The sequence below is a fragment of the Heptranchias perlo genome, chromosome 1 (assembly GCF_035084215.1).
Source record: "Heptranchias perlo isolate sHepPer1 chromosome 1, sHepPer1.hap1, whole genome shotgun sequence".
Classification (NCBI taxonomy): domain Eukaryota; kingdom Metazoa; phylum Chordata; class Chondrichthyes; order Hexanchiformes; family Hexanchidae; genus Heptranchias; species Heptranchias perlo.
Genome location: NC_090325.1, coordinates 116,181,335 through 116,207,453, shown reverse-complemented (window position 1 = coordinate 116,207,453; position 26,119 = coordinate 116,181,335). Strand labels below are relative to the sequence as shown.

Sequence of the window (26,119 nt, the reverse complement as noted above, 5' to 3'; positions counted from 1 at the left end):
CTGACAACACAAAGCCAGGTGGGATTGTGAGTTGTGAGGAGGAAGCAAAGAGGCTTCAAGGTGATTTAGACAAGTTGAGTGAGTGGGCAAATATGTGGCAGATGCAGTATAATGTGGATAAATGTGAAGTTATCCACTTCGAAAGGAAAAACAGAAAGGCAGAGTATTACTTAAATGGTGATAGATTGGGAAATGTTGATGTACAAAGGGACCTGGGTGTCCTTGTACACCAGTCACTGAAAGCAAACATGCAGGTTCAGCAAGCAGTTAGGAAGGCAAATGGTATGTTGGCCTTCATTGCAAGAGGATTTGAGTACAGGAGCAAAGATGTCTTACTGCAGTTATACAGGGCCTTGGTGAGACCTTACCTGGAGTATTGTGTGCAGTTTTGGTCTCCTTACCTAAGAAAGGATATACTTGCCATAGAGGGAGTGCAGCAAAGGTTCACCAGACTGATTCCTGGGATGGCAGGACTGTTGTATGAGGAGAGATTCGTTCGACTAGGCCTGTATTCACTCGAGTTTAGAAGAATGAGAGGGGACCTCATTGAAACATGTAAAATTCTGACGGGGCTAGACAGACTGGATGCAGGGAGGATGTTTCCCCTGGCTGGGGGGTCTAGAACGAGGGGTCACAGTCTCAGGATACGGGGTAGGACATTTAGGACTGAAATTAGGAGAAATTTCTTCACTCAGAGGGTGGTGAACCTGTGGAATTCTCTACCACGGAAGGCTGTGGAGGCCAAGTCACTGAATATATTTAAGAAGGAGCTAGATAGATTTCTAGACACAAAAGGCATCAAGGGGTATGGGGAGAGAGCGGGAATATGGTATTGAGATAGAGGATCAGCCATGATCATATTGAATGGCGGAGCAGGCTCGAAGGGCTGTTGGCCAGAAGCGAATTGAGAGTTAAGAGAGAATTGACTCTTCTCTTTGTACTAAGCCAATAACCGTAACCGGTGACCTCCGGTCAATCGAGGGCAATTAGGGATGGGCAATAAATGCCGGCCTTGCCAGCGACGCCCACATCCCGTGAACGAATTAAAAAAAAACAGGACCGAATGACCTATTCCTGCTCCTATTTTCTATGTTTCTATGTACATTATATGACAACAATACAAAAGTTGCAAGAAGGTAAGATTTGCACCAATCCTTCTGCTCTCCACAGACTCCACAGGGATGGAGGGAAACTGATAAAAGATCAGCGGTGCTTCTGCTGTTTTTTTCTGCCCTACAGAATCTCTTGAACCTCAGTCATTTGCAAGGCTGTGAAAATGAGGTTTGAAAAATGGCTCAACTTGATTGCCCTTGACTTAAGATGGTTTAAGGGACACAATTTTGGTATTGTACTGTTATTTGAAATAAAACAAGGCCTCAAAGTCCCTGGGTTGCATGCTGAGAATTTAGATGGATTCATGCTTCTGATCACCATCCTTCTGAAAATGCATTTGGTTGAACAGCCTGTGAACTGTCTTGTTCACACATAGAGAATGACATCTTGGGTGATGTACTAGAAGGTAGCTGTCATATATGGATTGAGCCCAGCGTAAATCAATGCCCTCAAGAGAAAGGGGAATTAAGTTTACACCTTTAGCCTAAATTAAGTCTCTTTTTAAAAATAATCTTGAACTGACTGCTGAGTAAACTGTCCCTTGTTGGAAGTACATTATCTGTAATGCAGTTTTGTTTAATACAAAATGAAGTATCTTAAGAATATTATCCCTGATCTTACATAATTCTAGAACTCTTTGGAAGTTGAAATTTGAAAATGCAGAAGATGTGGGGCTTTCATCACCTTCCTAAACAAACCATACTCGGCAGTCATAAGCTAATATTTCCAAGTTAGTTTCATTTGCACAGCTGCTTTCTTTCTTAGCTTGATGATATTAACCACTTTATGGATTTTTTTTTTGGTTTGAAATCTTTACTGGTTTGCATAAAGCCCTAATCTTGACTGTTTTATTTGTTTGATACACACTTTCTAACTTTTCCTCTTGTCTGCCAACAGTTTGACATTTCTCATATTGTTGAAACTATGAGACGCCAACGACATGGGATGATCCAGACTGAGGTGAGTTTTCAGGAACATAAAACCTGCTCCATTGCTGAGTTGATAAGTCCCTTTCAGAGCAGAGTAATACTATTTTGTGAGCTGGTGGAATCACTTGAAGGATGAAAGAATATACCTGAAGATTTTCAGGAAGTGTGCAGCAGGGTTGTGATCTGGTCTTTTAACAATACACTGTATTTACATTAAATTACATGTTTTGTGAAATGGAAAATAAATACAAAAATTACTTTGAGATTATAATTTTGCTTCTGTTCTAAGTCTTAATGAAGTTCTATTAGGGAAACAAGAACCCCAAAATATAGTAGACTTTTTCCCCCCAAAGTCAGATTGATGGAGTTTTTTTCGTTATATAGCTCTGTTGCCTTATAAACCTATAACAAGAGTGTATTTATTCAATAAAGGCCGTTATTGTAAAACAGTCTGATTTAAAACATGCACAGTATTCTGTAATTGTCACAGAGCAGTATTTCCAATCGTCTCGCTGTTTTTCACTGTCCTAAATATCTTCAGTGGAAACCAACTAAATATTACTGAACTTCATAATGCAGCCCGTTCAATGAAATGCCTTTGTAACAGCCACCTGTTGTACAAGTTTAATGGGCTAATACTCCTTGTTGAGGTGGATGGTACATGGGATATTACAAGTTTTACTGCATTCAGTAATAAAATTCTGATCACCAATGTACAACTTTTAAAAGATTTTATGTTTTGCTATATGTAGGCGCAGTATGTATTCTGCTATCAAGTCATCCTACACATTCTCACACAACTCCAACTGAAGGAGAAAGAAACGGTAAAGGCACAGTGAACGTTTCCAAAATGGCTATAACTCTGGAAAGTTGTCTCCTTACTACAGGAACAAAAACTGCCCTTATCACCAACATACCTGCCTTATTCTAGAACTAGATGAATACTTTGTATTATTTTGACCTCAAAGACAATTTGAATGTGTCTAAAGAACAATGTTCAGGAGGAAAAAAAACAGAATTAAGCAAGATATTGTCAAAAGCTGAATGTTTTGTAGTTGCTTGGGTCTAATGTAAAATTACTAAATCCTGTTAATTTGCCTGATGCAAATGTTGAACTGTGGTAATATTTAAGAATTCATGACAGCAGCAGCATTTGAAACACATATTGCTAATGTTGACCATGTTACATGTGCATTCAGTACAGTGTGGTATTAGTTGGAAACTGTTCAATGCATTTTTTCTTAATTATTGTATGTTTACCACTGTATAGACAAAAATGAAAACAGTATTGATTTTATGCCTTTCATGGGATTATGTACAATGGCATGAAAAATTTCCTGTATAATATACAATTTTAAATTTCTTTTCATTTATAATTTTTCATGTACATATTTACATTTAACAAATTTATCTGGATATATCTAAACGTATTGTTTACTGGATACTCCAAAATTGTAAATAAAAAGTGGAAATGTCCTGATATGGTGTTTTGTTGTTAAAAGTAAAATCTGTAATTCAGTTTCATCATATTTGCCAGAAAGGAATCTGATTTCTCACCTCTCTTGCAGCTTGTACTTAATGTAGGCACATAGACCAGCCGAGAAGCACCGTTTTTAGCTGGATGATTGATTCTTTCTAAAATGGGTAATGTGCATTTGTCTTTGTAATGCTACGTAGTAAAAGTCCAAATGTGGCCCATTGTGTGAGAGGTGCTGCACTTCTGTTCTCTTTGCTCTACCTATTGTATGCATTTATGTTGCAGCACTGCTAATGAAAGCAGACCCAACTCTAGCAGGAATGCTGTAATATAAATAAGGTGGCACTAATGCTTCCAGTTGCAGAGACCACCTCAAGAAATGTCTTTCTAGCCCTTTTGCTGGTGGGTGGGGGGGATTTTGCTGGATACCTCATGCCGCCAATTTTTTCTGGACACAGTAAGGTTGAGCTTTCAGCATATTACATATGATTTCCACATTGTGGTTCTGTACAGACCTTGGGAGAGGTCTAGGGACAGAAGACGCAAGTTACAAATGTGACTGTATACATACATGTTGGTTTCCCATTGTTGCTGGTGCTGTGTATTCCAATTTCCCAATAGAGTGGATTTCAGTGTACCAGGAGCTAACTCACACTGCAGAACCACATCACATAGAACTGATATAAGCACAGAATTAGTGTTTTCACTATATAGAGTAGTTTAAATCTCCATAGTCATAGAGGCTATGCCGAGGATGATTTAAGCTGAACTCATTTGATAGAGAAATGGCAACTGCCCTGGAGTATTCAGGCCTCAAACTAAATTGTATGTGATTGCCCATACATTGATTTATTGGCAGTGGCTTTACACCAGGAATATGCATACTGATCTGCAATGACCCAGGCCAACACTTCATCATGGTGATAGATTTTTAATTGTGATTCATGGTCCGTCAAGCTCAGGGAGTACGTTAAAATTGTTTCGTTATTCTAGGTTGTTCAACTACCACTGCACTTTGATTTTTATATTAAACCAAAGGGGGAAAATAGTTCTTTGGACAGCTATAATGTAAATACACTCCAGCCAGAATCAAATTGGGAAACAAATGTTCAAATAGGCTTTATTTACATTGTAATTTCTACACAACAGTTTACCTTATAGCTATCAATCCTATCCCAATGATTCCCTGGTGTTTCACCTTACAATCTAAATGCATTATTGTCTAATAAAAACATTCCCCAGTTGAAGGCAGACCATCACTTCTGATCAATGACTTTGAATTTCATAAGTACAACAGGTACAAAAAATTATTTTCCCTGTAGCCCACTTAATTAAAGATCATGGCCCCTAGCCTCTCCATTTCCTGTTGTAAAGCAACTATAGTAATTATCTCTATAATACTATTAACCTTGTATTAATTTGGCCTAGCTATTAATTTGCACTGTCCCTAGCTAACCATCACTGAACGGGAATGTTGGTCCTCCTTCTAACGGGCCTCTTGTGTCTGCCTTACTTCAAGAAATTAGTACCTAAGGCAGGAGGCTGCGCCATATTATGATTGGTTAGACAAATCACAGGAGTCAGTCTGAGCTGTTGCTTTCTCTCAAGATGCCACCTGTTTCCTGATTGGATGGCTCAGCACATTGTAATGTACTATGGCTGAGAGCCAGCCGGTAAGAAAACATTTTATTTTTAAATACCTTCTTAAATTCAACATTCTAATTCAACAACAGTTGACGACCAATTTGGTCTCATCTTAAGTTAGTGTTTATGATTTGATTTTAATAGTGATTGGTTAATGTTGGAATATTCAGGCTTTCTTTTGGGCACAGACTGCTGGCCTATCCGTGGGAATCTCCTAAACCTAGTGACTAGGTTGAAGTTCCTTTTTCACTATTACAGTATTTTATCATGTGTCCCCCTTCTCTGCTCTTTTACCTGCTAATCCTGTCTTAATTTATGGATGAACTCCTATTAGATTGCTCTCATAGAGTGATGGGAAATAACTGCTACAGAAGATGTTAGCCCAAAAAAGACCAAATAGAATGTAGGGGAAAGTGCACTTAGGGTGGTACCTGTCATAGCTTGAAATCCTGTCGACACCTAAATCTCCTCCTTTCATTAGCCTACAACACAACTCACAAAGCGTACTTTTAATTTAAAACAAAAAATTGCATAGGCAACAGATATCAGGATCCAGGTAACAAACTGAAATCCACTCTCACCATTATGACATCAAAACTTTTCTACTGGATTACTACACTCCTGCCTATCCAGCACATTCTATATAATCATTAGGATCAATGTCCTTTCTTTAACAGTATGAGACTTCATGTCATGATGTTGGTCTCAAATTAGCAGTATGACATATTATTGCACACACAAGAATACAATCAAATATTTATTATTTTTATCAGGTACTGTACAGAAGGGCTTTTGTTGCTCCTGAGAAATGGTGGGTATTCCATTATTCTGTTGATTCACAATATGCATCAGACAATTCCCTCTACTTTAGATAAGCCTATGAGTATTGTTCCGGTAATAGCAACAGCAAGCACAATACCCAGTATTACAAAATTCTGTGAACCCTGTAGACAGAACAGTTACATTTTAAAAATGAGAAAGAAAATATATTTTAAATAAGCAATGCATTAAATTACTAAAAATGTAGTGATTTGGTAGGCAATTACACCAAAATGTACAGTAAAATAAAAGCCCTTTTTTAAATTGCTTTTGTGCTGAGATTCCGGGGAAGCCTGACTTCTTGAATTTTTACCCATCCATTGTCCTGTTAAATGTGTATCTATTCAGCACAGCTTCTCAAGTAGAACGACATTTTGTAAAGATGTTAGAAACACATCACCTGTTAAATTGATGTGATTGGTTGTGCTTTCAGCTTAGTAGAGTGATGGGAATGTCTCATGGATTTGCTCCTTTTATACGCAGCGGTTATGTTTTTGGGCATTATGTAAGAAATTCTACTTTGGTTCAGTGTCACAGACCACTCCTGTAAACAAACTTTGCATCCCTTACGAACTGGAGTATGTCTAAACCTCCCCAATAAACAACCTAAGATCAAACCTTTACATGGTACGCTGGCTTACTGGAATGTACAATGTGCTACCACGATTCCCCTTTCTTTGATAGGTGGATTGTACATACACTCTATCAGACAGTGGATCAGGCTATAAACCAACAGCCAATTTATTTAACGTAGGGCAGGTAAATGAAGAGTATAGCAGTACAATATAATTTATTTATAGTAATTTTGCAAACTTTACTATCCTTCACTATTTATCAAAACAACAAAGACACTTCCCTGAGCTATCTTTCAACATAGCTAGATTCCTGCAAACAGTTCCTCATTTCTTACATAGCAAAACAGTGCCACAGAGTTAATCTCTTCCAAACCCCCAGTAAGCTATAGGCTGAGTAGCAGGGCTCATGCAACCACAGGTAAACTCCCAATTGGCCACAGAGCTATCAATCAAAGCATAACACCCAATCATTGATCCTTCCCCTTTTCATAGGTCTGTGAGTGGTGCCATATAACGTGACTGACCTGTTTCAAGATCTTTTGAAGACATGTCGAAACAAAAGACATAAGCAAACTGTAGCACTTTTAATTAATAGAATGGCTGCCATTTTCCAGTATTCATACACAGAAAATGCCTGTGGAATGAGCCAGAAATGTTTTGTGGTTCATAAGCTTTGAAAGAAAAGCTTGGCATTTAAACAATTAACATATTAAACTCTCATCAATCAGGAACCAGCCTATGGATATACTAATTCATATTTGCATATCCAATCAACACTAATAAAGTCAACTCATCTATATTTAGCTACAGTACATGGAAAATTCCTAATTGATTTTTAAGTGAACCTAGATTTTTAACACTTCCGATGCTGTTACTAATAAAGTAATTCAAATTAATAGTCTAACGCAGGCAAAAATGTTTCATTTTTGTTACAAGCACAGAAGAGCAAAAAAATATATTTTTTATGCTTTGATGATTTTAATTCTCGTGGACAATGCATAGTATGAACTTACTGTGCATGTGTGAGCTGTAATTAGGTTGGGCACAAATGAGTAAAGCTTCCTGCTAATGCTTTAGTAATTTTCAAATTTAGTACATTTTCTGTACCTCTCCTCCTTTAAGACGCTTCTTAAAACTTACCTCTTTGACCACCTATCCTAATATCTCTTTATGTGACTCGGTGTCAAATTTTGTTTAATAATCCATGCATACTAAAAGAAGTTAGGGAAGAGATAGCAATGACACTATTACATCTATATAAAAATTCATTAGAAAAGGGAATGGTAGCAGAGGACTGGTGGTGTGATTCCTATATTTAAAAAGGGAGATAGAACAAGTCCAGAGATCTGTAAACCAATTAGCTTAATGTCAGTGGTAGGAAAGATAATGGAATCTGTACTCAAAGATATAATAGAGAAACATCCAGAAAACGAAAATATAATAAAGAATAGCCAACACGGATTTCAAAAGGGAAGGTCATGCTTGTCCAACCTCATTGAATTCTTTGAAGAAGTATCAGAAAGTGTAGACGAGGGCAATGTACTAGATGTAATATATTTGGATTTTCAAAAGGCCTTCGATAAGATACCGCATTGTAGACTCATGACTAAGGTCAGAGCATGTGGAGTCAGGGGACAAATAGCAGAATGGATAGCAAGCTGGCTACAAAACAGAAAACAGAGAGTAGGGGTTAAAGACCCAGACTCGCAAAAGATAGCAAGTGGTGTCCTACAAGGATCGGTACTGAGACCACTGTTGTTCACCATTTACATAAACAATTTGGACTCAAGAATTGGAAGTACAATTTCAAAAATTTGCAGATAACACCAAATTGGGGGGATATAGTTAATATCGAGGAGGACTGCGACAAAATACAGGAAGACATTAATAAATTTGCAGAATGGGCATGTAATTGACAAATGGATTTCAATATAGATAAGTGTGAGATGGTACATTTTGGTAGGAATAATATGGAGGCCACATTATCCCTGGAAAATAATTGTCTAAACAAAGCAGAGGAGCAGAGGGATTTAGGGGTACAGATACACAAATCACTAAAAATAGCGACGCAGGTTAATAAGGCCATAAAGAAAACAAACCAAGCAAAGGGGTTCATTACTAGAGAGGGATAGAATTGAAAAACAGAGAAGTTATGCTAAACTTGAACAGAACCTTGCTTAGACCACATTTGGAGTACTGCAAACAATTTTGGTCTCCACGCTATAGAAAGGATATAGAGGCATTGGAGAAGGTGTAAAAACGATTTACTAGGATGATACCAGAAATGAGAGGTTATACCTATCAGGAAAGATTGAATAGGCTGGGGCTCTTTTTTCTAGAAAAGAGAAGACTCAAGAGTGCCCTCATGGAGGTCTTTAAGATTATGAAAAGTTTGATAGGGTAGACGTAGAAAAGATGTTTCCACTTGCGGGGGAGACCAGAACTAGGGGCCATAAATATAAGATAGTCACTAACAAATCCAATAGGGAATTCAGGAGAAACTTCTTCACCCAGAGAATGGTAAGAATGTGGAACTCACTACCACAAGGAGTAGTTGAGGCAAATAGCATAGATGCATTTAAGGGGAAGCTAGATTAACACATGAGGGAGAAGGGAATAGAAGGATATGTTGATAAGATTATATGAAGAAGGGTGAGAGGAGGCTCATGTGGAGCATAAACACTGGCATGGACCTGTTGGGCTGAATGCCTGATTCTGTGCCATATGTTCTTTGTAATCACTCCTGTGAAGTGCCTTGGGACGTTTTACAACGTTAAAAGCACTATATAAATGCAAGTTTTTGTTGTTATCCAAGTGAGGGACACATCAGGGAAATGGGGCACTTTTCTATTTTAGGTAACTCGCAACATCATCAAACACTCCCAGGTCATGTGTAGGATAGCCAGCTACAGAGTGAAGCTCTACTAATTCCAACAATGTGCATTAGCCCCAGCTGAGCCAATGTGAAGTTTTCCATTTTCCTCACTAATCATCCTTCTATCATTGTGGCCTGTCTCAATGGGACTGTCTAATTTGGAAAGTTTCGGACTATGGTATGACGCCACAACACGGCTGTCGCCTTTCGTCTAGCCTAAAATAAGAAAGGCAAATCTACAATGCATGAAACAGATCCGATTTTATGTGCACAAGCATTTATTTTTTAAATTGCAAGTGTCAACAATTGGCTTTTACTGACCAGTTTTGAATTATCAGGCAGCTACCACCAGAAACAACTGTTCAGTTCAAATCGGGCTGCCCAAACTCATTTTATATAAGACCCCTTATGTTCATCTAACAATCTAGATTGGGTCAAATAAAGAATCCAAAGGCTCATTTATCAATTCCGCCTTCTGCAAATTTTATAATTCTTCTGCAGTTCAGATAATTTAATAATTTGGTGCCTGCACTTTAACTTGTGCTACAATAATCCATATAAGTAACGATCTTTTATAAAATAAAGAATTATTTTGACACTATTGTTATTACCTACATGAAAGGCACCATCTCAGTCCACATAAATGCAATGCATCATCAAAGTTGAATAGCTACCAGCAGCTTATGAAGTCCCCCCAACATCACGAGGGGCAGAGAGCATTCAGATGGATTTTCGCCCAATCTGTAGCAGCACCATAAGTGCTGAGTAAATGAAATGGTCTTGTCAAATTAAAGAATAATATTGTTTCCACTATATCTTTTAGTCGTTTAAAGATGGAATTCTATGTGCAAGCTATAAATTATTTTGAAAGCTTGCTCATTTCATGGTGAAGAAAACAACATACTATTCAGTCTATCCTTTTTTTCCTCCATTCTGTTCTCTCCAGGCCAAGCACCTGTTTGAGACAGTGACCTGGTTTCAGGTCACCCACAACAGTGCTCTTGTTCCTGCTGCTCAGAAACACACAAGTGCAGCTTGGGCACGATGCTAACCTATAGCAGTCTGGCTGAGCTTGCACCTCAGTGTAGTAGCCCAGAGATTGAACCTGCATCCCACCTGTTCGTAGCACCAAGTGTCAACCCTTTAATCACCGCTGCAGGAGAATGTTATAGTTTCTGTTTATTGTAAGCTGAGCAATTCAGATCGCTTCAGTTTGAACTGACCTTTATCTCTTTAAAGTAAAACACTCCCCATGTTAGAGAGATCACAGCAGGACCCTGAAAAGCAAAAAAAAAAGTTGGAGTCATTTTTTTTAACAGAAAAGGTGCGATACTACTTTTAGTGCAGCCAGTAAAAGTTAATTCTTCCAATCCGCTTACTTGTGTAACAGATTGACACTCACAGTACTTCATCCACATGAATGAAATTCATTGAAATATTACTTTCACCACATTACAATTTAAAATTGCACTAAATTCATATCTGTAACATACTAAAATCATTGAGTTGGTAATGCTGTCATGCTTCCCACAGAGAAATCACTGGGTAACGCTGTAATGGTAATACAAAAGCAAAATACTGCAGGTGCTGGAAATCTGAAATTAAAACAGAAAAGCAGGTCAAGCAGCAACTGTGGAGAGAGAAACAGAGTTAATGTTTCAGGTCAATGATGCTGCATGACCTGCTGAGTGTTTCCAGCATTTTCTGTTTTTATTTGCTGTAATGGTAATGCCTGTTATTCTTACTGGCTGCACAAGATGGCACTGTAACTTCTAAAACAACAATATTTTAAAAAATTAATCCTGTATACTCCAGGCTGTAACCTCTCTAAATGAGCACAGATAAAAGACATATCATTTCTTACCGTGCAAGGCCACGGGAAATTTGCCAGTGTTTTTTTTTCAAAATCATACTGCAGCTAAAAAGGTTCTTTTGATTGTCTAACATCAAGGGGCAAAATATATTCTATTTCATCGCTGTTTGATAACACTACAGTGTAGGATATACAACAGGCAGTGCTTCCCATTTTTTGTAATAGCAAAAGCTTTTGCTCACAGATGGTAGTCCTGCTGTTATACAGAGGGATCAGGCCTTAATCCATACCTATCTATCCAGTCGTAAATTGTAAACAATTTTACAACACCAAGTTATAGTCCAGCAATTTTATTTTAAATTCACAAGCTTTCGGAGATTTCCTCCTTCCTCAGGCAAATCCAGTCGTAGCCAGAGTATCACCTGCAATGGCTTCTCTTCCCTCTCCCACACCATTACCTCTGTCGTTCTCCAAGGATCTATCCTTGACCCCCGCCTATTTCTCATCTACACGCTGCCCCTCAGCGACATCATCCAAAAACATGTCAGATTCCACATTTACGCTGACGGCACCCAGCTCTCCCTCATAACCACCTCCCTCGGCCTGTCTACCACCTCTGATTTGTCACGCTGTTTGTCCGACATCCAGTATTGGATGAGCAGAAACTTCCTCCAACTAAATATTGGGAAGACCGAAGCCATTGTCTTCGGTCTCCGCCACAAACTCTGTTCCCTAACCACCGACACCACCCCTCCCCCGGCCACTGTCTGAGGCTGAATCAGACCGATCGCAGCCTTGGCATCCTGTTTGACCCCGAGATGAGCTTCTGACCATCACCAAGACCGCCTACTTCCACCTCCGTAACATCGCCCGTGTCCGCCTCTGCCTCAGCTCATCTGCTGCTGAAACCCTCATCCATGCCTTTGTTACCTCTAGACTCGACTATTCCAATGTTCTCCTGGCCGGCCTCCCACCTTGCACCCTCTTTAAACATCAGCTCATCCAAAACTCTGCTGCCTGTATCCTAACTCACACTAAGTCCCGCTCTCCCATCACCCCGTGCTCACTGACCTTCATTGGCTCTGGGTCTGGCAACACTTCAGTTTTTAAATTCTCATCCTTGTTTTCAAATCCCTCCATGACCTCACTCCTTCCTATCTCTGTAACCTCCTCCAGCCCTACAACCCTCCGAGATCTCTGCGCTCCTCCAATTCTTGCCTCTTGTGCATACCCGATCTTCATTGCTCCACCATTGGTGGTCATGCCTTCAGCTGCCTGGGCCCTAAGCTCTGGAATTCCCTCCCTAAACCTCTCCGCCTCTCTACTCCTTTAAGATGCTCCTTAAAACCTACCTCTTTGACCAAACTGTTGGTGACCTGTCCTAATATCTCTTTATGTGGCTCGGTGTCAAATTTTGTTTGATAAATCTCCTGTGGCGTGCCTTGGGACATTTCACTACTATATAAAACCATGTTGTTGTTGTTGTTGTATTGTGCTGTGCCTCCTGATTTATGGGTTTATTAATATGTCTTTTGCAGCAACACTGTGTAATGAGTATCTGTGGAAAAGGGCCATCTGGGAAAATAGCACATAAGGGTTACATGATATAAATGGTACCCAGTTCCAGACTGGTTCCTGTTTAAAGAGATATCTGTTCCATAATGATTTCTCACATCTACGAAGCTGATTGTAGTTAATACATTTTCTTGCTGTTGAACATTAAGTTTCTCCTTGTAATGTAGTTGCGTCTGACATCTCAATTTTACCGACACCATAAAACATGCAGGTCACACACACTGTGTGTTTGGTGCCTTAAATTACAGTTGTAGCCTAACTTTATAACTTAATATAATATTTAAAAAAAATGTTTAAAAGGAACTCCTGCACTAGCACTAATATCACCAGAATGGCATTTTGAGGTTTTGTTTTACATACGTTACATCAAAGGCCAGTATCATAACAGAAGCGTTCCTGAACCCAAATCATATATCTCAGTACAGTAAACAAAACAAGATGACTGCTGGTGTACAGCAAAAACTCTGTATCTAAGCAGCCTCGTCATTAACATACAAAAAGTAGTGCTAAGCAGGGAGGCAAAAATGCAGTTTGTGATCCTTATTGCAAATGCAAAACTATCAGTTTTTGCTCTGGCATATTGCTAGCTCCATTTTTTTCACAGATATTGTTGAATAAGGATATGTATCACAATAAACTTTTTTTAAATGTGCAAGTTTCAAAAAATGTATTTATCTAACATAAGAATTTATCGTATCTGTGATGCGATCATCTGGAATGCTAGTCTGGTCTCCCCAGTGGAAGAGTGTTTGATTCCTGACCCCTAGGGAGTTGTTAATGTGAATCCCAACCTTCATAGTTCATTGTCCAATCCATGCGGAATTTTATCAGTTTTTATCCAGGCTACCTGCACAGTAACAAGCATTCCATCATGGGGAGAAAGGTCCAACCCCACAGTAGTGGGCCCAGAGGGTGGGGGAAGTGAAAAAAGTTCCACCCATACAACATCAGAACTGTAAAGGGAGAGCGATAAATTACATTTTCATCGCACAAGAAAGAAGGAAAGTTCAATTATGCTAGAGCATGGTGTAACCTTGAGCATGATTATTGAAGAAACCCATTAGCTAGAGGCAGCAATAGGGATTGAAAGGGGGGATTTAATTTTTCAAATGAAAAAAGAAAATCAGCATTTAAGAGGCAACATCTGGGAAAATGGTGGTGTTCTAGTGTGTCTCTCTCAGTGGCTGGAGCTGTCTGGCTGCTGGGTCTGAATGGAAGCCTCTTGGAATTGAGGTAGCCCTTTGCTTCCGTTCGTTGGATCATAAAATGTTCCTCCATCTGGCTCTACTCCATCTACTTCTGTGGCAGCTGCCTGGTCCTGCGATGTTGCACCACATTTATTGTCATTTCATGGCTGTAGGGGTAGAGACTGGAGGTCCACATGTCTGGCCCTGAGAGGCAGCAACCTTATCTGTGTCTACTCCAACCCATGCCCCTGTTGCTGGCCACTGATCTGCATGGGGATAGACCCCTGTGGAGCTATGAAGGCAGTGAAGCATTGCAGAATGACTCTCTCCACCCAAATCCCCAGCCAGAAAGGAGAGCTTATTGTAGATTAGAGCTCAAAGCCTCTACAGCAATAAACTGCACATTATCGAGAGATATCCAACTGAGCTTAGATCCTGAGATACTGGGAGCTCCGCTGCAGATATCCCAGGAGTTACTGTGCGCTCCGTGGCAGACTGCAATGAGGAGAAGCCATTGTGCGTGACAGCATAGATGTGGGTAGTGGACTCCTCCACACTTGCCCTCGGACAATGCAGAGTGCTTGGTACATCCTCTGATGACTAGAAACTGTGGTGCTTCAATAACATCCATTATAAATTCAGGTCCATGAAGTCAGAATCCAAGGGCTGAGTAGCTGAAAAAGGGCACGAGTTGGCCCTTTGGCCTGCAGGTTCCTTTTCTTCCTCTGCCACCATCTGCTTTTCTTCTATTGTGCTCTGTGCATGACCTGTGCTGCCCTGCTCTAACTCACAATCAAAATTCCCCCAGGGTGCATTATACCTGTGCTGGTGCTTGGAGCAGAAGGAGTGAGTGATGCAGGATGCTGTGAACTATTTTCTTGGGAGGCACAGGAACCTGCGCTGCTTCCTGTGGCACATCTACAGAAAGTGAAGAGAAACACATGTTAGAATGCTGGCTGCATGATACATCTTCAAGTATTGATTGTGTGACAACAGACTGTCACATGGCATTGTGTTTGAGTGTACGCCTGCAGGGCAGTGAGTGAGTCGGGTGAGAAGGGGCATGACCATAGCACTCACCCTGGGCCCCGAGGAGGCCTTCAACTTCACTTTCTCCCATTTCTTGTATGCCATCTGGCCCAATGATCTGCAAGTATGTTGGAATGCACCCAAGAATGTGTTCAATCCCCTTCAGTCCATGTCTGCTCTCTTCCGTTATGCACTGCCTTGCCCTGCAAGCGCAAAAGCAGAGTTCAGAGGTTAGAAAGTCAGGAGCACACACAGTGAGACCCAAGTGGTCATCCTGCAACCCATCGTGGGTAACCCTGATTTCCATCGCCTCACCTTTGGCGGCCGTGCCTTCAGCTGTCCAGGTCCCAAGCTCTGGAAGTCCCTCCCTAAACCTCTCTGTCTCTCTACCTCTCTCCTTGTTTAATATCCTCATTAAAACCTACCTCTTTGATCAAGCTTTTGGTCACCTGTCCTAATATCTCCTTATGTGGCTCAGTGTCAAATTTTGTTTGATAACGCTCCTGTAAAGCGCCTTGGGACGTTTTATGTTAAAGGCAAGTTAATGCAAGTAAATGCAAGTAATTGAACGATTACAATTACATGGATCCTGCAAAGATTTTTTGGGTGGAGCCCTTCAAGGACACGGATATATGTATACGTTGCTATCGCAATGAGTGCCCAGCTGCAAAATGGACATGCATTGTAAGCAGTCAAGGGACTGTGCAATAGTGGGGTATCATGTCCCATGGGAAGAAGGGATGCAAAGCTGCACATGAAAGGAAAATTATAATGTATGTATGCAGATCTGAAGGATGACATCGAAGACTGGGGCTGGTGATGCCATTCAAGGTGCGCTGTACAGAATTTCTGGTTGCCTTACTTTAACTTTTCCTTAGGCTGTGAGCAGGCAACAGAAGACAATGATTAAGAAGGCAGGACGTACTGTGGAAATGGGATCGATGTGGATTTATCATCAATCTAACATAGGAAGTTCACAAACCCAACTTCACTCTTGTGATGAGGCTGTTGAGGACCCATAGCTCTATGAGATCCTGAGTTTAGTGGGCCAAAACCTCTGGTGAGTTGTGCCTAGCCTGGGAGAAGGGGGAGGGGAAGTTATGATGTTTTGGAATGAAAATGTATGTAAGCTGAAATACTTCTTAACAACATGGAGGGTTAAGTAGTGAATTTTATGTGGATACGGTAGTGAAGTGGTTATGTTCCTGGACTAGTCATCCAGAGGCCAGGACTAATAATCCAGAAAATATGAGTTCACAATCCCACTGTGGCAGTTTGACAATTTGAATTCAGTTTTTTTTTTAAATCTGGAAATATAAAGCTGGTATCAGTAGAAGCTGTCAGATTGTTGTAAAAACCCAACTGGTTCACTAATGTCCTTTAGGGAAGGAAACCTGCTGTCCTTACCTGGTCTGGCCTATATGTGACTCCAGTCCACACCAACGAGGTTGACTCTTAACTGCCCTCTGAAGTTTCCTAACACACCACTCAGTTATATCAAACCACGACAAAGGACTGCAGCGTTCAAGAAGGCCCACCACTACCTTCTCAGAGCAGCTTGCTAGCGATACCCACATCCGAAGAATGAATTCTCTGTCTCCTTGGGCTACAATGGTGTTGCATGCAGTTATATTTTTAGCGACAGGATTGCTATAAGAGCCTAAGCCAGTGTGTTTTACCTGTGATTTTAGAGTCAGTGGCGCTGCAGAGCTAATAGCCAATCAATACTTCCCAGTGCCTTTCAGTTTAAGCTTCAATAATAATTCAGATTTTTCCTTTCTGTTTTACATTATCTATTGGCACAGGTACAAGTATAAACAATACCTTTAAGATACTCACAGCGGTAACAAGAGGAAAAGTGATAACTGCACCAAGGAAATAATTTGCCAGAAACCACGCACTGTTTGCTATTCCCCACAGGAGTCCTGAGAAGAAAGCTAAGAATGAAAGAAATTGGGAAGCATTAATTGTCTGCAGATGGACAACTTGTTTCTGGAAAGGAATTAACAGAAGAATTGACGGTAAATTTTAGGAGACTCTGTTCCCAGTTCAGAGCCTGTTCAACAGGACTGCAATCGGAGAATTGAGAACTAGTGACCAGAATTGAGAATCAGATACATTGACCCTGCATCTGATTCTCCAGTCTGTGCTCCTATTGAGCAAGATAGCAATGGAGGGAACAGAGTCTCTGGAAATATACCTTTTAATCTGTATCTGGAAGATTAAAAAAAACCCAAGGAACTATTCATTAGAGTTTTCTAGCAATTTCCTTAAATACAGTGCCAGCAACAAAATTATCCCGAATAATCAAAGCATTGACAGTGGCTCCCATTACTGTATAAATAAAAATGTTCCCATCTCCCATCAAACTATTTAGTAACATTGATCGACTGTGATAACACACGAGGAACATCTGGACTTTTAAATGCATCATTTCGCATTGAGTTAATATGTCTGGGAATTTTTGGCTGAATTAATCTTTCATATTTCCAATATTCAATGGTTTCCTGATAAGCCCTGATATAATTTCTGGTATCATATTTTACCTGGTTTTTAAACCATCCAACTCATGTGATGAAAACCTTTTCTGTTTCTTGTAAGGATGCGATCTGAAATTAGTTTGAGCAGCTTCACAAGATAAACATGGATAAGGAAGGCCTTTGAGTTCAATGATAAAGACTTTACACTCCCTCATTGTACGTCCAACTGTTATCACCTCCACTGTTATCTCCAAAAATCTGTTCCATGTGTTGTTCACTTTTTGTGAAAAACAACTTCCTGATAAAGTGCTAAATTTGCCATTCACTACTTTGAGCCGGTGTTCCTTTATCCTGGTCGAGCAATTTAGTTTGAAGTAATTTTCTGGATTAACCTTTTCCATTCCATTTATTGTCGTATATGTCTCCACAAGATCAGCCCTCAATTTCCTCCTGCCCAGGCTGAAAAGCCCAAGTCTCTCCAATCTTTCCCCATAAGCCAGTCCTGGGGATCAGCCTTGTGTCTCTTCTCTGCATTGCCTCCAGCACCTGAATGTCTCCCTTGTGTCTCAGTGACCAAAACTGGACACAGAAATCAAGGATAGCTGGCAGTATCGCATCAGCCGCCCACTTTACTCCCTGACGATTTTTCTTTCCAACTTCAAAGGAAAAGACAATGGGGCAGGGTGCATAATGGGCAACCAATCCGATACGGCCAGTTTTTCAGCCCAACTGAAGTTGAAAATTACTCCTGTGGTGTGACCATAGTATCATACAGTTTGATCAGGACTTTGTCTGAGTGATACTCTACAGTTTGACTATGTGGTTCAATATTCCATTGGCTTTGTTAATTGCTGCTCTGTATTCGTTGGACACGTTGAGTGTTGAGTTTAATCCTTTGCTATTTCAACACCATTCTTGGATTGTGTCTCTTACCCAATTTCCTTCCAATGTGCAATGTTTTACACTTGTCCATATGGTTCCCTCAATCATGTATTTTGTCCAATTCATTCTACATTTACTAAGCTCTCCTTCAGAAAGACCTGCCCCTCCCAATTTGGTGTTATTTGCAAACTTTGTCAATATTCAATTTCTGAATCCAAATCATAAATCCAGATCCTATAGGTGATTACATTAACTAACTGATGTCTGGAGGTTAGTTAACTATTTCTCCTCAGCCCATCTTGAAATAGTGTTAGCAATCAATGAGCTCACACTTATTAGTATAAAAGACAGTTGTAACAAATTTTGTGTCTGCTTTAGATATTCTCAAGGGTACAATGGGGCCGGTCATTCCTGTAAACGGTGCAAGCTTCTTATGTTCAGGACTGTTCCTATGCTATCCAATATCTAATTATACAATTGGGTAACCCAGGAGTATAATAATAAGAGCCCCTCTGATCTGAACTGGATATCATGGGCACGATTTTAACATTGAAAAATGGGTGGGTTGGGGGCGGGAAGGCATTGAAAATCGCAATCATTTCAGACCCGTCCCCAATCCGCACGTTTCCGTTTTTTACCGGGGTGGGATGAGGGGCAGGCAAGCAACCCACTCCCAGGAGGCAGGTGGGTGACTAAAATCTTTCAAGGAGGCTGTGGACCTCCATTTTTACAGATTTTGCAACTCCATCCTCTGGGGTGCCGGAATTCCCAGGCCTTCTCCTTCATGCCACGTGAGAGGAGGCAAGAAGACCCGCAACTGCAGGTAAGTGCCTTTCTGGCACAGCTTGTGGACCCGGAGGAGCAGGAGTGCTACACCCCTCCCCTCCCCCCCGAACAAGCCTACCTGCAGCGACACCCCAACTATTGGGGACCCCACCCCGATCTCCGAACCCCCCCACAACGATTGCAGCCTCCCCAAACTCCGACCCCTCCACAATGATTGCGGAACCCCCCCCCCCCCCCGATTTCCGACCGTCCATGATTGCGGACCCCCGCAATGATCCCCAACCCCCCCAACAATCGCAGACCCCCCGATCACCCGCAACCCTCCCCAACGATCGTGGACCCCCGCGATGAACCCCAATCCCAACTCCCAACGATCGCGGACCCCCGCGATGACACCCAATCCCAACTCCCAACGATCGCGGACCCCCGCGATGACACCCAATCCCAACTCCCAACGATCGCGGACCCCCGCGATGACACCAAATCCTGACTCCCAATGATCACGGACCCCCGCAATGACCCCCAATTCCGACTCCCAATGATCACGGATCCCCACGATGACCCCCAAACCGTCCCCCAATGATCACGGATCCCCAACGATGACCCCCGATCCTGACTTTCCCCCCACCCATGACTGACCCCCCTCCCCCTCCCTCATGACTCACTCCACCCATGCCCATTGGTGCCCCTATGCCCATCGGTGCCTCATGCCCATCCATCCCCCCGTGCCCACCCATGCCCCCCCCCAATCCAAACAGTCAAAGACTTACCTGAACACGTCCTCTCCCTGGCTGCTCTCCCATCGGACTGAGACCAGCCTGTCAATCAGGCCAGTCAGTCGGACAGCAAACCAACAAAAAAAATAAAAGACATCCTGTCGTCAAAATCGTAAGGACGTCAGGGAAACCTGTACTTCCGGGTTTCCCATCCACAATTTGCACCACCCCCCCTCTCCCCACCCCCACCGCACCCTTCCCAGCTCAGGGTCAAAATTATGCCCATGTCTTTGACGTGCCCTCATGTGCGTTTCTCCAATTTTTCTGAAGAGGGACTGAAACACAGAGTGTGATGAGGCCAGACACAAATCGTTAAGCTGCTTTATTTTACAGAAAGCAAATGAACATACAGCGTAATAAATGTAATCAAATCTCACCTTGATTCAACCAACTGTGGAAACTTCCTTGAGAATAAGATAAACAGTAAAAAGATGTCACATTATCCCCATTAGTGGGTTCGAGTAACTTCCTCTGGCCACCTTTCTGACTAGATTGCCTTTGGACTTGAGAAAGGAAAGTTTCTCCTCACTAGGCCAGTTTTCCTCCTCAGACATAGTTGGCTGATTGACTATGTGTCTCTTTGTTCCTTTACTCTGTTTACCCAGCCAGAGGGAAAGTTGTCCCTCTCACTCCTTTCCCATTCAGTGATTCACCAGTAGGCCTGTTGCTAAAACCAGCTACCTCTCTCTCCTCACTTTGGAGTGCGGGTTTAATAAAAAATACGCCCTGTTATTCTCAAAATGAATAAGGGGCAACCTGGCTTGATAGGCCTGCGATGTATCAGTTTGAAATAGAATGTGAGCTGCAACATTCCACAAACTGGTCCATCTGGATTTAATACACATCTTCAATGCTTGCAGTCTATGACTTTTTAAAAACCTGTGCAAATTCTCTGTTTTAAAATGCAACACAAACAAAACTCAAACTGAAAACCCATTCCATGAAAAAAATGATCAATAATCCAAAAACATGATGAAAGCATAGAATGAGGCTTAGTATGACTGTTCCTTTACAGACGATCACAATTTATATCATGGATTTCACCTCACTCATTCTGTCTGCTGAGAGAAAACATTACAACTTCCTTCACAATTTCCAAAGGTAATTATGCAAATCCAGAATATCTGTTTATCTTTATACCTTCATTTTTCAACCTTATTCAGTTGTTTTCTACATATGAATAAGAGTGGTCATGTTCTGTGCAATATATGATCATCTCAGTCTTTCCTTATCCTTATATATTTCCTGACTAGACAGTTCTGCAACTTTCTTTTACTAAAGGAGCCAACTGGCACATTTTTGCTGGGAGTCTGATCCATATATCCATTACACTTTTGAAAATCATTTCTCCAGTCTCTGGTCTTGCTTAGGCTCTTGAATTTTGTCCTCTAGTCCTTTGCTCACTGTTCCAATTCACCAACTAACTTATACCAATAGAACATGAGTTAACCAAAAATTCCTGCTCCATCAAACAACTGTTTAACACCTGCAGATCTCACCACTGAGCAAATGGCTTCTCAGATCAATAGTAAGGCCTAAGATGTTAAACCAACACCCCTGGCTCATCAACCTAAAAACAGAAGTTCAGCATCATTATATTTATTAAAGATAGTTGGGAGTTACTGTCGGTTGGCCCGAGACCCACAGTATTGGTACATTGTACTGGAATCTTTAGAATCACTGATAAAGACCACTGTGACCACTTTATTGAAGTTGTCTGATTATCTAAGGATAATCGGACTAGGAACATTATACAGAGACTGTGACAGTTGATCACTTCACCTTACCAGGTAATATTGCTGTTGAATAAACACACGGCTTGTTTTTCTTCACTCCACAGTATATGAGAAAATAGATTGTACTGGTTAGAATAATCCCACTGCAGTATGCAAAAACATAATCCATGTCTAAAATAGAAGAGAAGACAGTGTTAGATGTGGGTATCGAGATAATGACATACGATTATGCTGCTATATTGGTAGAAACCAGTGCTTTATAACAGTCTCCATACAACAGTTTATTCAGATATTTCGCATCTATTGAACACTGTCATGTTTTGAGGTTTTTCACTATTTGGCCTGGAAGGAATTTTAAACAAGTTATATTAACATACTGTTATTAAGTTAAGTTTAGCTTACAATGGATTAAATCCTCAGAATACACATTCTGAGAATACAAATTAGATCCAGTCAAAGTGTCTTCCCAGGATAGTATTTCTTGCATACCACCATGGCTGTAGGCAAGGAGGTTCGTTAACACATCCCAAAGAGGAAATTGGCTATAATGTTGGAATGACCCCTTTTCTAAAAGCCCACTGGGATGGTAGCTTCCAAAAAAGTCCACATTCAAGAAGGCAGGAGCCAGTTTGATTGGCAGCTCAGCTGGCCAAACCCCAGACACAGAGAGCTGGTTAGGAGTCACTGGTCAACCCTTTGGCTTCCTGTCCAGCTATGAAAGGACACAGTTTTCAGAAGTCTAGAGTAGAAATAGAGGGCATGATTTTAACCAGGAGCTGGGATCTCAATGGGGCAGTCAATAATCAGGTGGGAAACCCAGACAAAAAAATTGCGTTGTTTCCCGCACGATCGCAACTCAATTGGAGCCACTTAACTCAACTTATGGGTTTCATGTCCTCAAGCTGAGCAGTGGGCGGACTGCACACCCGCATGATGCGTTTAAAGCCCACTATTTAAAGGGTCAATCCAGCAACGCACGTGGAAGGAAAAAGGAGGAAAAAATGAGTGGGGAATGTCGTAGAGCATAGCCAGCACCTGGATTCTCTGACGCCGCCCTAGAGACATTGCTGGGCACAGTAAGAAGCAAGAGAGAGGTGCTGTACCCAGCAGACCGCAGCAAGAAACCTGGTCATGTCACCAAGAAGGCGTGGCTGGAGATGACAAACGAGGTGAACAGCAGGAACACGGTGTCCCGGTCATGGCTGCAATGCAGAAAGAGATTTAATGACCTAATCAGGTCAGGAAAAGTAAGTACAATTACTGATTGATCTGCATTCTGTGGTGAACATCACCCCCCCCTCCATACTGCCCTGCAAAGCCTACTCTATCACATCACTCCTCACACCCACTTAAGGCTCATTGTCAAGTTACCTTCACTTTCTGTGCACTTCTTCACCCCCGAATTTGTGCACCGACCTCTCCTACTCACCCCAATCCTGATCCAATGTGATCAATCTGTCTGATAGTCACCCTCTGATGCATCTGATTAATTGACACCCTGACCCAAAGCAATGCATCCATCGGGTGACCACTTCACCCTCACTCACTCACACGTCTGTACTTTCTCCCCTTGTAGGAGAAGAGACCTCAAAATGCAAGGGAGAGGGCGAGGACTGGAGTCGCCCTCACAGAGGTGGAGGAGGAGGCTTTGGAGATAAGCCGGATGGTGCAGTGCCTGGCCACAGGGGATGCCCAGACTGGCACCCTGCAAATGTCTGGTCATAGAACATTAACATCTCTCACACACAACATGGATTGATGTTATCAATGATTGACCTGTTGCACACCTCAGTACGCTCATCACAACATTAGTTCTGCAATGATTATTAATATTGTTGTATGTTTTCTTCCCGGGGCATCACGGACTGAGGATGTGGTCGAGGGTGATTCCTCAGAGGAGCTCCCTGCCTCTGAGGGCGCATCGTATCATCTTAGTGAGCCATCCACCAGCGCAGACACTCACACCTCTGTGGGTCCTATTAGAGAGTTAGCTGGGTTGTCACCTGATGAATCAACAAATACAAGTGACCACGAGCAGACACTGGTGGCAGGGGCAGCTGTGGAGAGTTCGTGTCGGTGGGCGCACCCCTCTCCAAGCTCTACTCAGCTTGGCACAGGTGCTGAACCCTGGGGGCCATCCTCGAGAAGGAGAATGATAGAGGTACAGGAGCAACTTTGCGAGGGAGTGGAAAACGTGCCACGCACACTCTCCACAATAGGACAGGATGGAGGAGTTCAACTCCATCGCTAGTGGATTGGTGGCGCAGGTAAGTGCGGGAATGTCTGCGATGGAGAGAATGGCAGCCTCCATTGAGCTTCAAGCACGGCTCTCAAATGAGTCCATTCAGGCCCTGACAACGGCTGTGTGGACTCTGGATGCCAACATGTCTGCCGCCTTAAACAGGCAGACAGAAACTTTAGCCATGGCCTTCGAACGCATCATAGATCTGCTCCATACTGCTGTTCAGCGGAGTGGTAGGAGTGTTGTGGCCGTGGCCCAGGAGAGGGATGATGGCGAAAGGGGACATGGAGGTGGGAACACATTCAAAGTGCTCCCACGTCTCACCTGTTGCCCCCCCCCACCAACCAGTACCCACAATGCTGCCTCCTCTCCAGGTGGCTGAGTCTGACCCTGCACAGGTGTAGGTGGAACAGTTTTTGTAGGGGCCCTCACAGGCACCAAAACCCAGAGGGCGTAGGCCGAAAGCATCTAAGCAGTCAGGGTGTGAACATGAGCAACCTGCCACTACCTCTGCTGCAGCCACAGGGGATGCACCACGTAGAAGCATTAGGAAGAGGAAGTCAAAGGTTTTGTAATCACCAAGGGTATGCACAAGGGTGTCTGCCAGACTGTCAGGTTTTGCATTTATATTTGGTTTATGTCAACATCACATTAAATGTTATGATTCTCACCACCGCTGCCACGTTTCACCCATTCTTGAGTCCCTTTTGTGAAAGTGCCCTTACATGTGGCTGCTCATGAAAGGCGAGTTGATGCCACCCATTGGGTGCGTTTACAATGGGTGTATGTGTCGTTGTATGACTGTTTTGTGCAACCTGAGTTTGGGGGGGGTCGGGGTAATGGTGGTTCTTACAGGTGGTCTGAGTACTTGGTTGTAGTCACTTTGCAGATCTCTCTATGAAAATCTACAAGTATGAGTGACTCCCTGGCATGATGAGCAGCCAGGTGAGACGCTGCTCTGCCAATGGTTCGCCCATCTTCGTCCTCCTCATCCTCATCATCCTCCTCCTCCTCCTCCTCCTCCTCATCCTCCTCTTCCTCCTCCTCATCCTCATCCTCTTCATCTTCTTTAATGGTGATGGTAGGTGCAGCTGCTTCTGGAGCACATGGGAACTCACCCACCGGTAACCCTCTCTGTTGAGCGATATTGTGCAAGATGCAACACACGAGTATTATTCCACACACCCTTGCCGGTGAGTACTGAAGGGCTCCCCCATATCGATCCAGGCACCAAAAGTGCATCTTCAGTAATCCTATGGCTTGCTCTATGACAGACCTGGTAATGCTGTGACTGTCATTGTACCGTTTCTGTACCTCGCTGGTGGGGTTCCTCACAGGTGTCATGAGCCATGTCTACAGGAGATATCCCTTGTCTCCAAGCAGCCATCCCCTAAGTGTGACTTGTGCGTGGAAGAGGGCCGGGATGTCGGATTTGCGCAGAATGAAGGAATCATGGCAGCTGCCCGGGAATTTGACACACACCTGCAGAAACCTCTTCCGGTGGTCACAAACCAGCTGTGCATTGATGGAGTGATATCCCTTTCTGTTGATGAACATTCCTGGCTCATGTGGAGATCCTCCAATTGCTACGTGTGTGCAATGAATTGCGCCCTGTACCTGTGGGAAGCCAGCCAGAGAGTGGAAACCCACGGCCCTCTCAGTCTGGCTGATTTCGTCGATGGGGAAGTTGAAGTCGTCGGATGCCCAGGCAAACAAGCCATCCGTGATTTGTCGTATATACTTACGGGCAAACGACTGAGAGATCCTGGCGATGTCACCGGTGGCGCCCTGGAAGGATCTGGAGGTGAAGAAGCTGAGGGCGGTGGTGATCTTAACTGTGACGGGCAATGCATGGCCAACAGGCCCAGTTGGGAGCAGCTCTGCATGAAGGAGCCTGCAGATGTCTGCGACCACCTGGCGACTCAATCTGAGCCTGCGTAGGCACTGTTCCCCAGAGAGGTCCAGGAAGCTCAGCCTCTGTCTGTGGACCCTCTCATTAAGGTAGTGCCTCCTGTGAACTCAGCCCCTCCATTGTTCCCCTCTCTGCTCTTCTGCAGGTCCCTGTGGCACACTTCTGTCTTGTGGAGAGGGAACTCCCAGAACTGCACGCCGTGCCTGACACGGTTGGTGATGTGTCTCCATTCAGAGAATCATAGAATCATAGAAAGTTACAGCACAGAT

General features: G+C 42.6%; 2 protein-coding genes across 5 annotated transcripts in view; one reads left to right on the top strand and one right to left on the bottom strand.

Moving 5' to 3' along the window:
• Positions 1-3,496, top strand: part of ptpn13 (protein tyrosine phosphatase non-receptor type 13) — a 265,922-nt gene extending 262,426 nt beyond the window's left edge. For all 4 annotated transcript variants that reach the window (XM_067990460.1, XM_067990453.1, XM_067990445.1 and 1 more), the window contains 2 exons: positions 2,011-2,073; positions 2,795-3,496. In XM_067990460.1, coding sequence (XP_067846561.1) covers positions 2,011-2,073; positions 2,795-2,881 — 150 coding nt within the window. In that variant the 3' untranslated portion in view covers positions 2,882-3,496. The remainder of the gene's footprint in view (positions 1-2,010; positions 2,074-2,794) is intronic.
• Positions 3,497-9,585: 6,089 nt separating this feature from the next.
• LOC137313443 (transmembrane protein 144-like) overlaps positions 9,586-26,119 on the bottom strand; it is a 62,701-nt gene continuing 46,167 nt past the window's right edge. The window contains exons 9-12 of the mRNA XM_067979632.1: positions 21,748-21,867; positions 16,876-16,973; positions 10,656-10,709; positions 9,586-9,648 (exon numbers count right to left, since the gene is read on the bottom strand). Of these exons, the coding sequence (XP_067835733.1) occupies positions 9,586-9,648; positions 10,656-10,709; positions 16,876-16,973; positions 21,748-21,867 (335 nt within the window). The remainder of the gene's footprint in view (positions 9,649-10,655; positions 10,710-16,875; positions 16,974-21,747; positions 21,868-26,119) is intronic.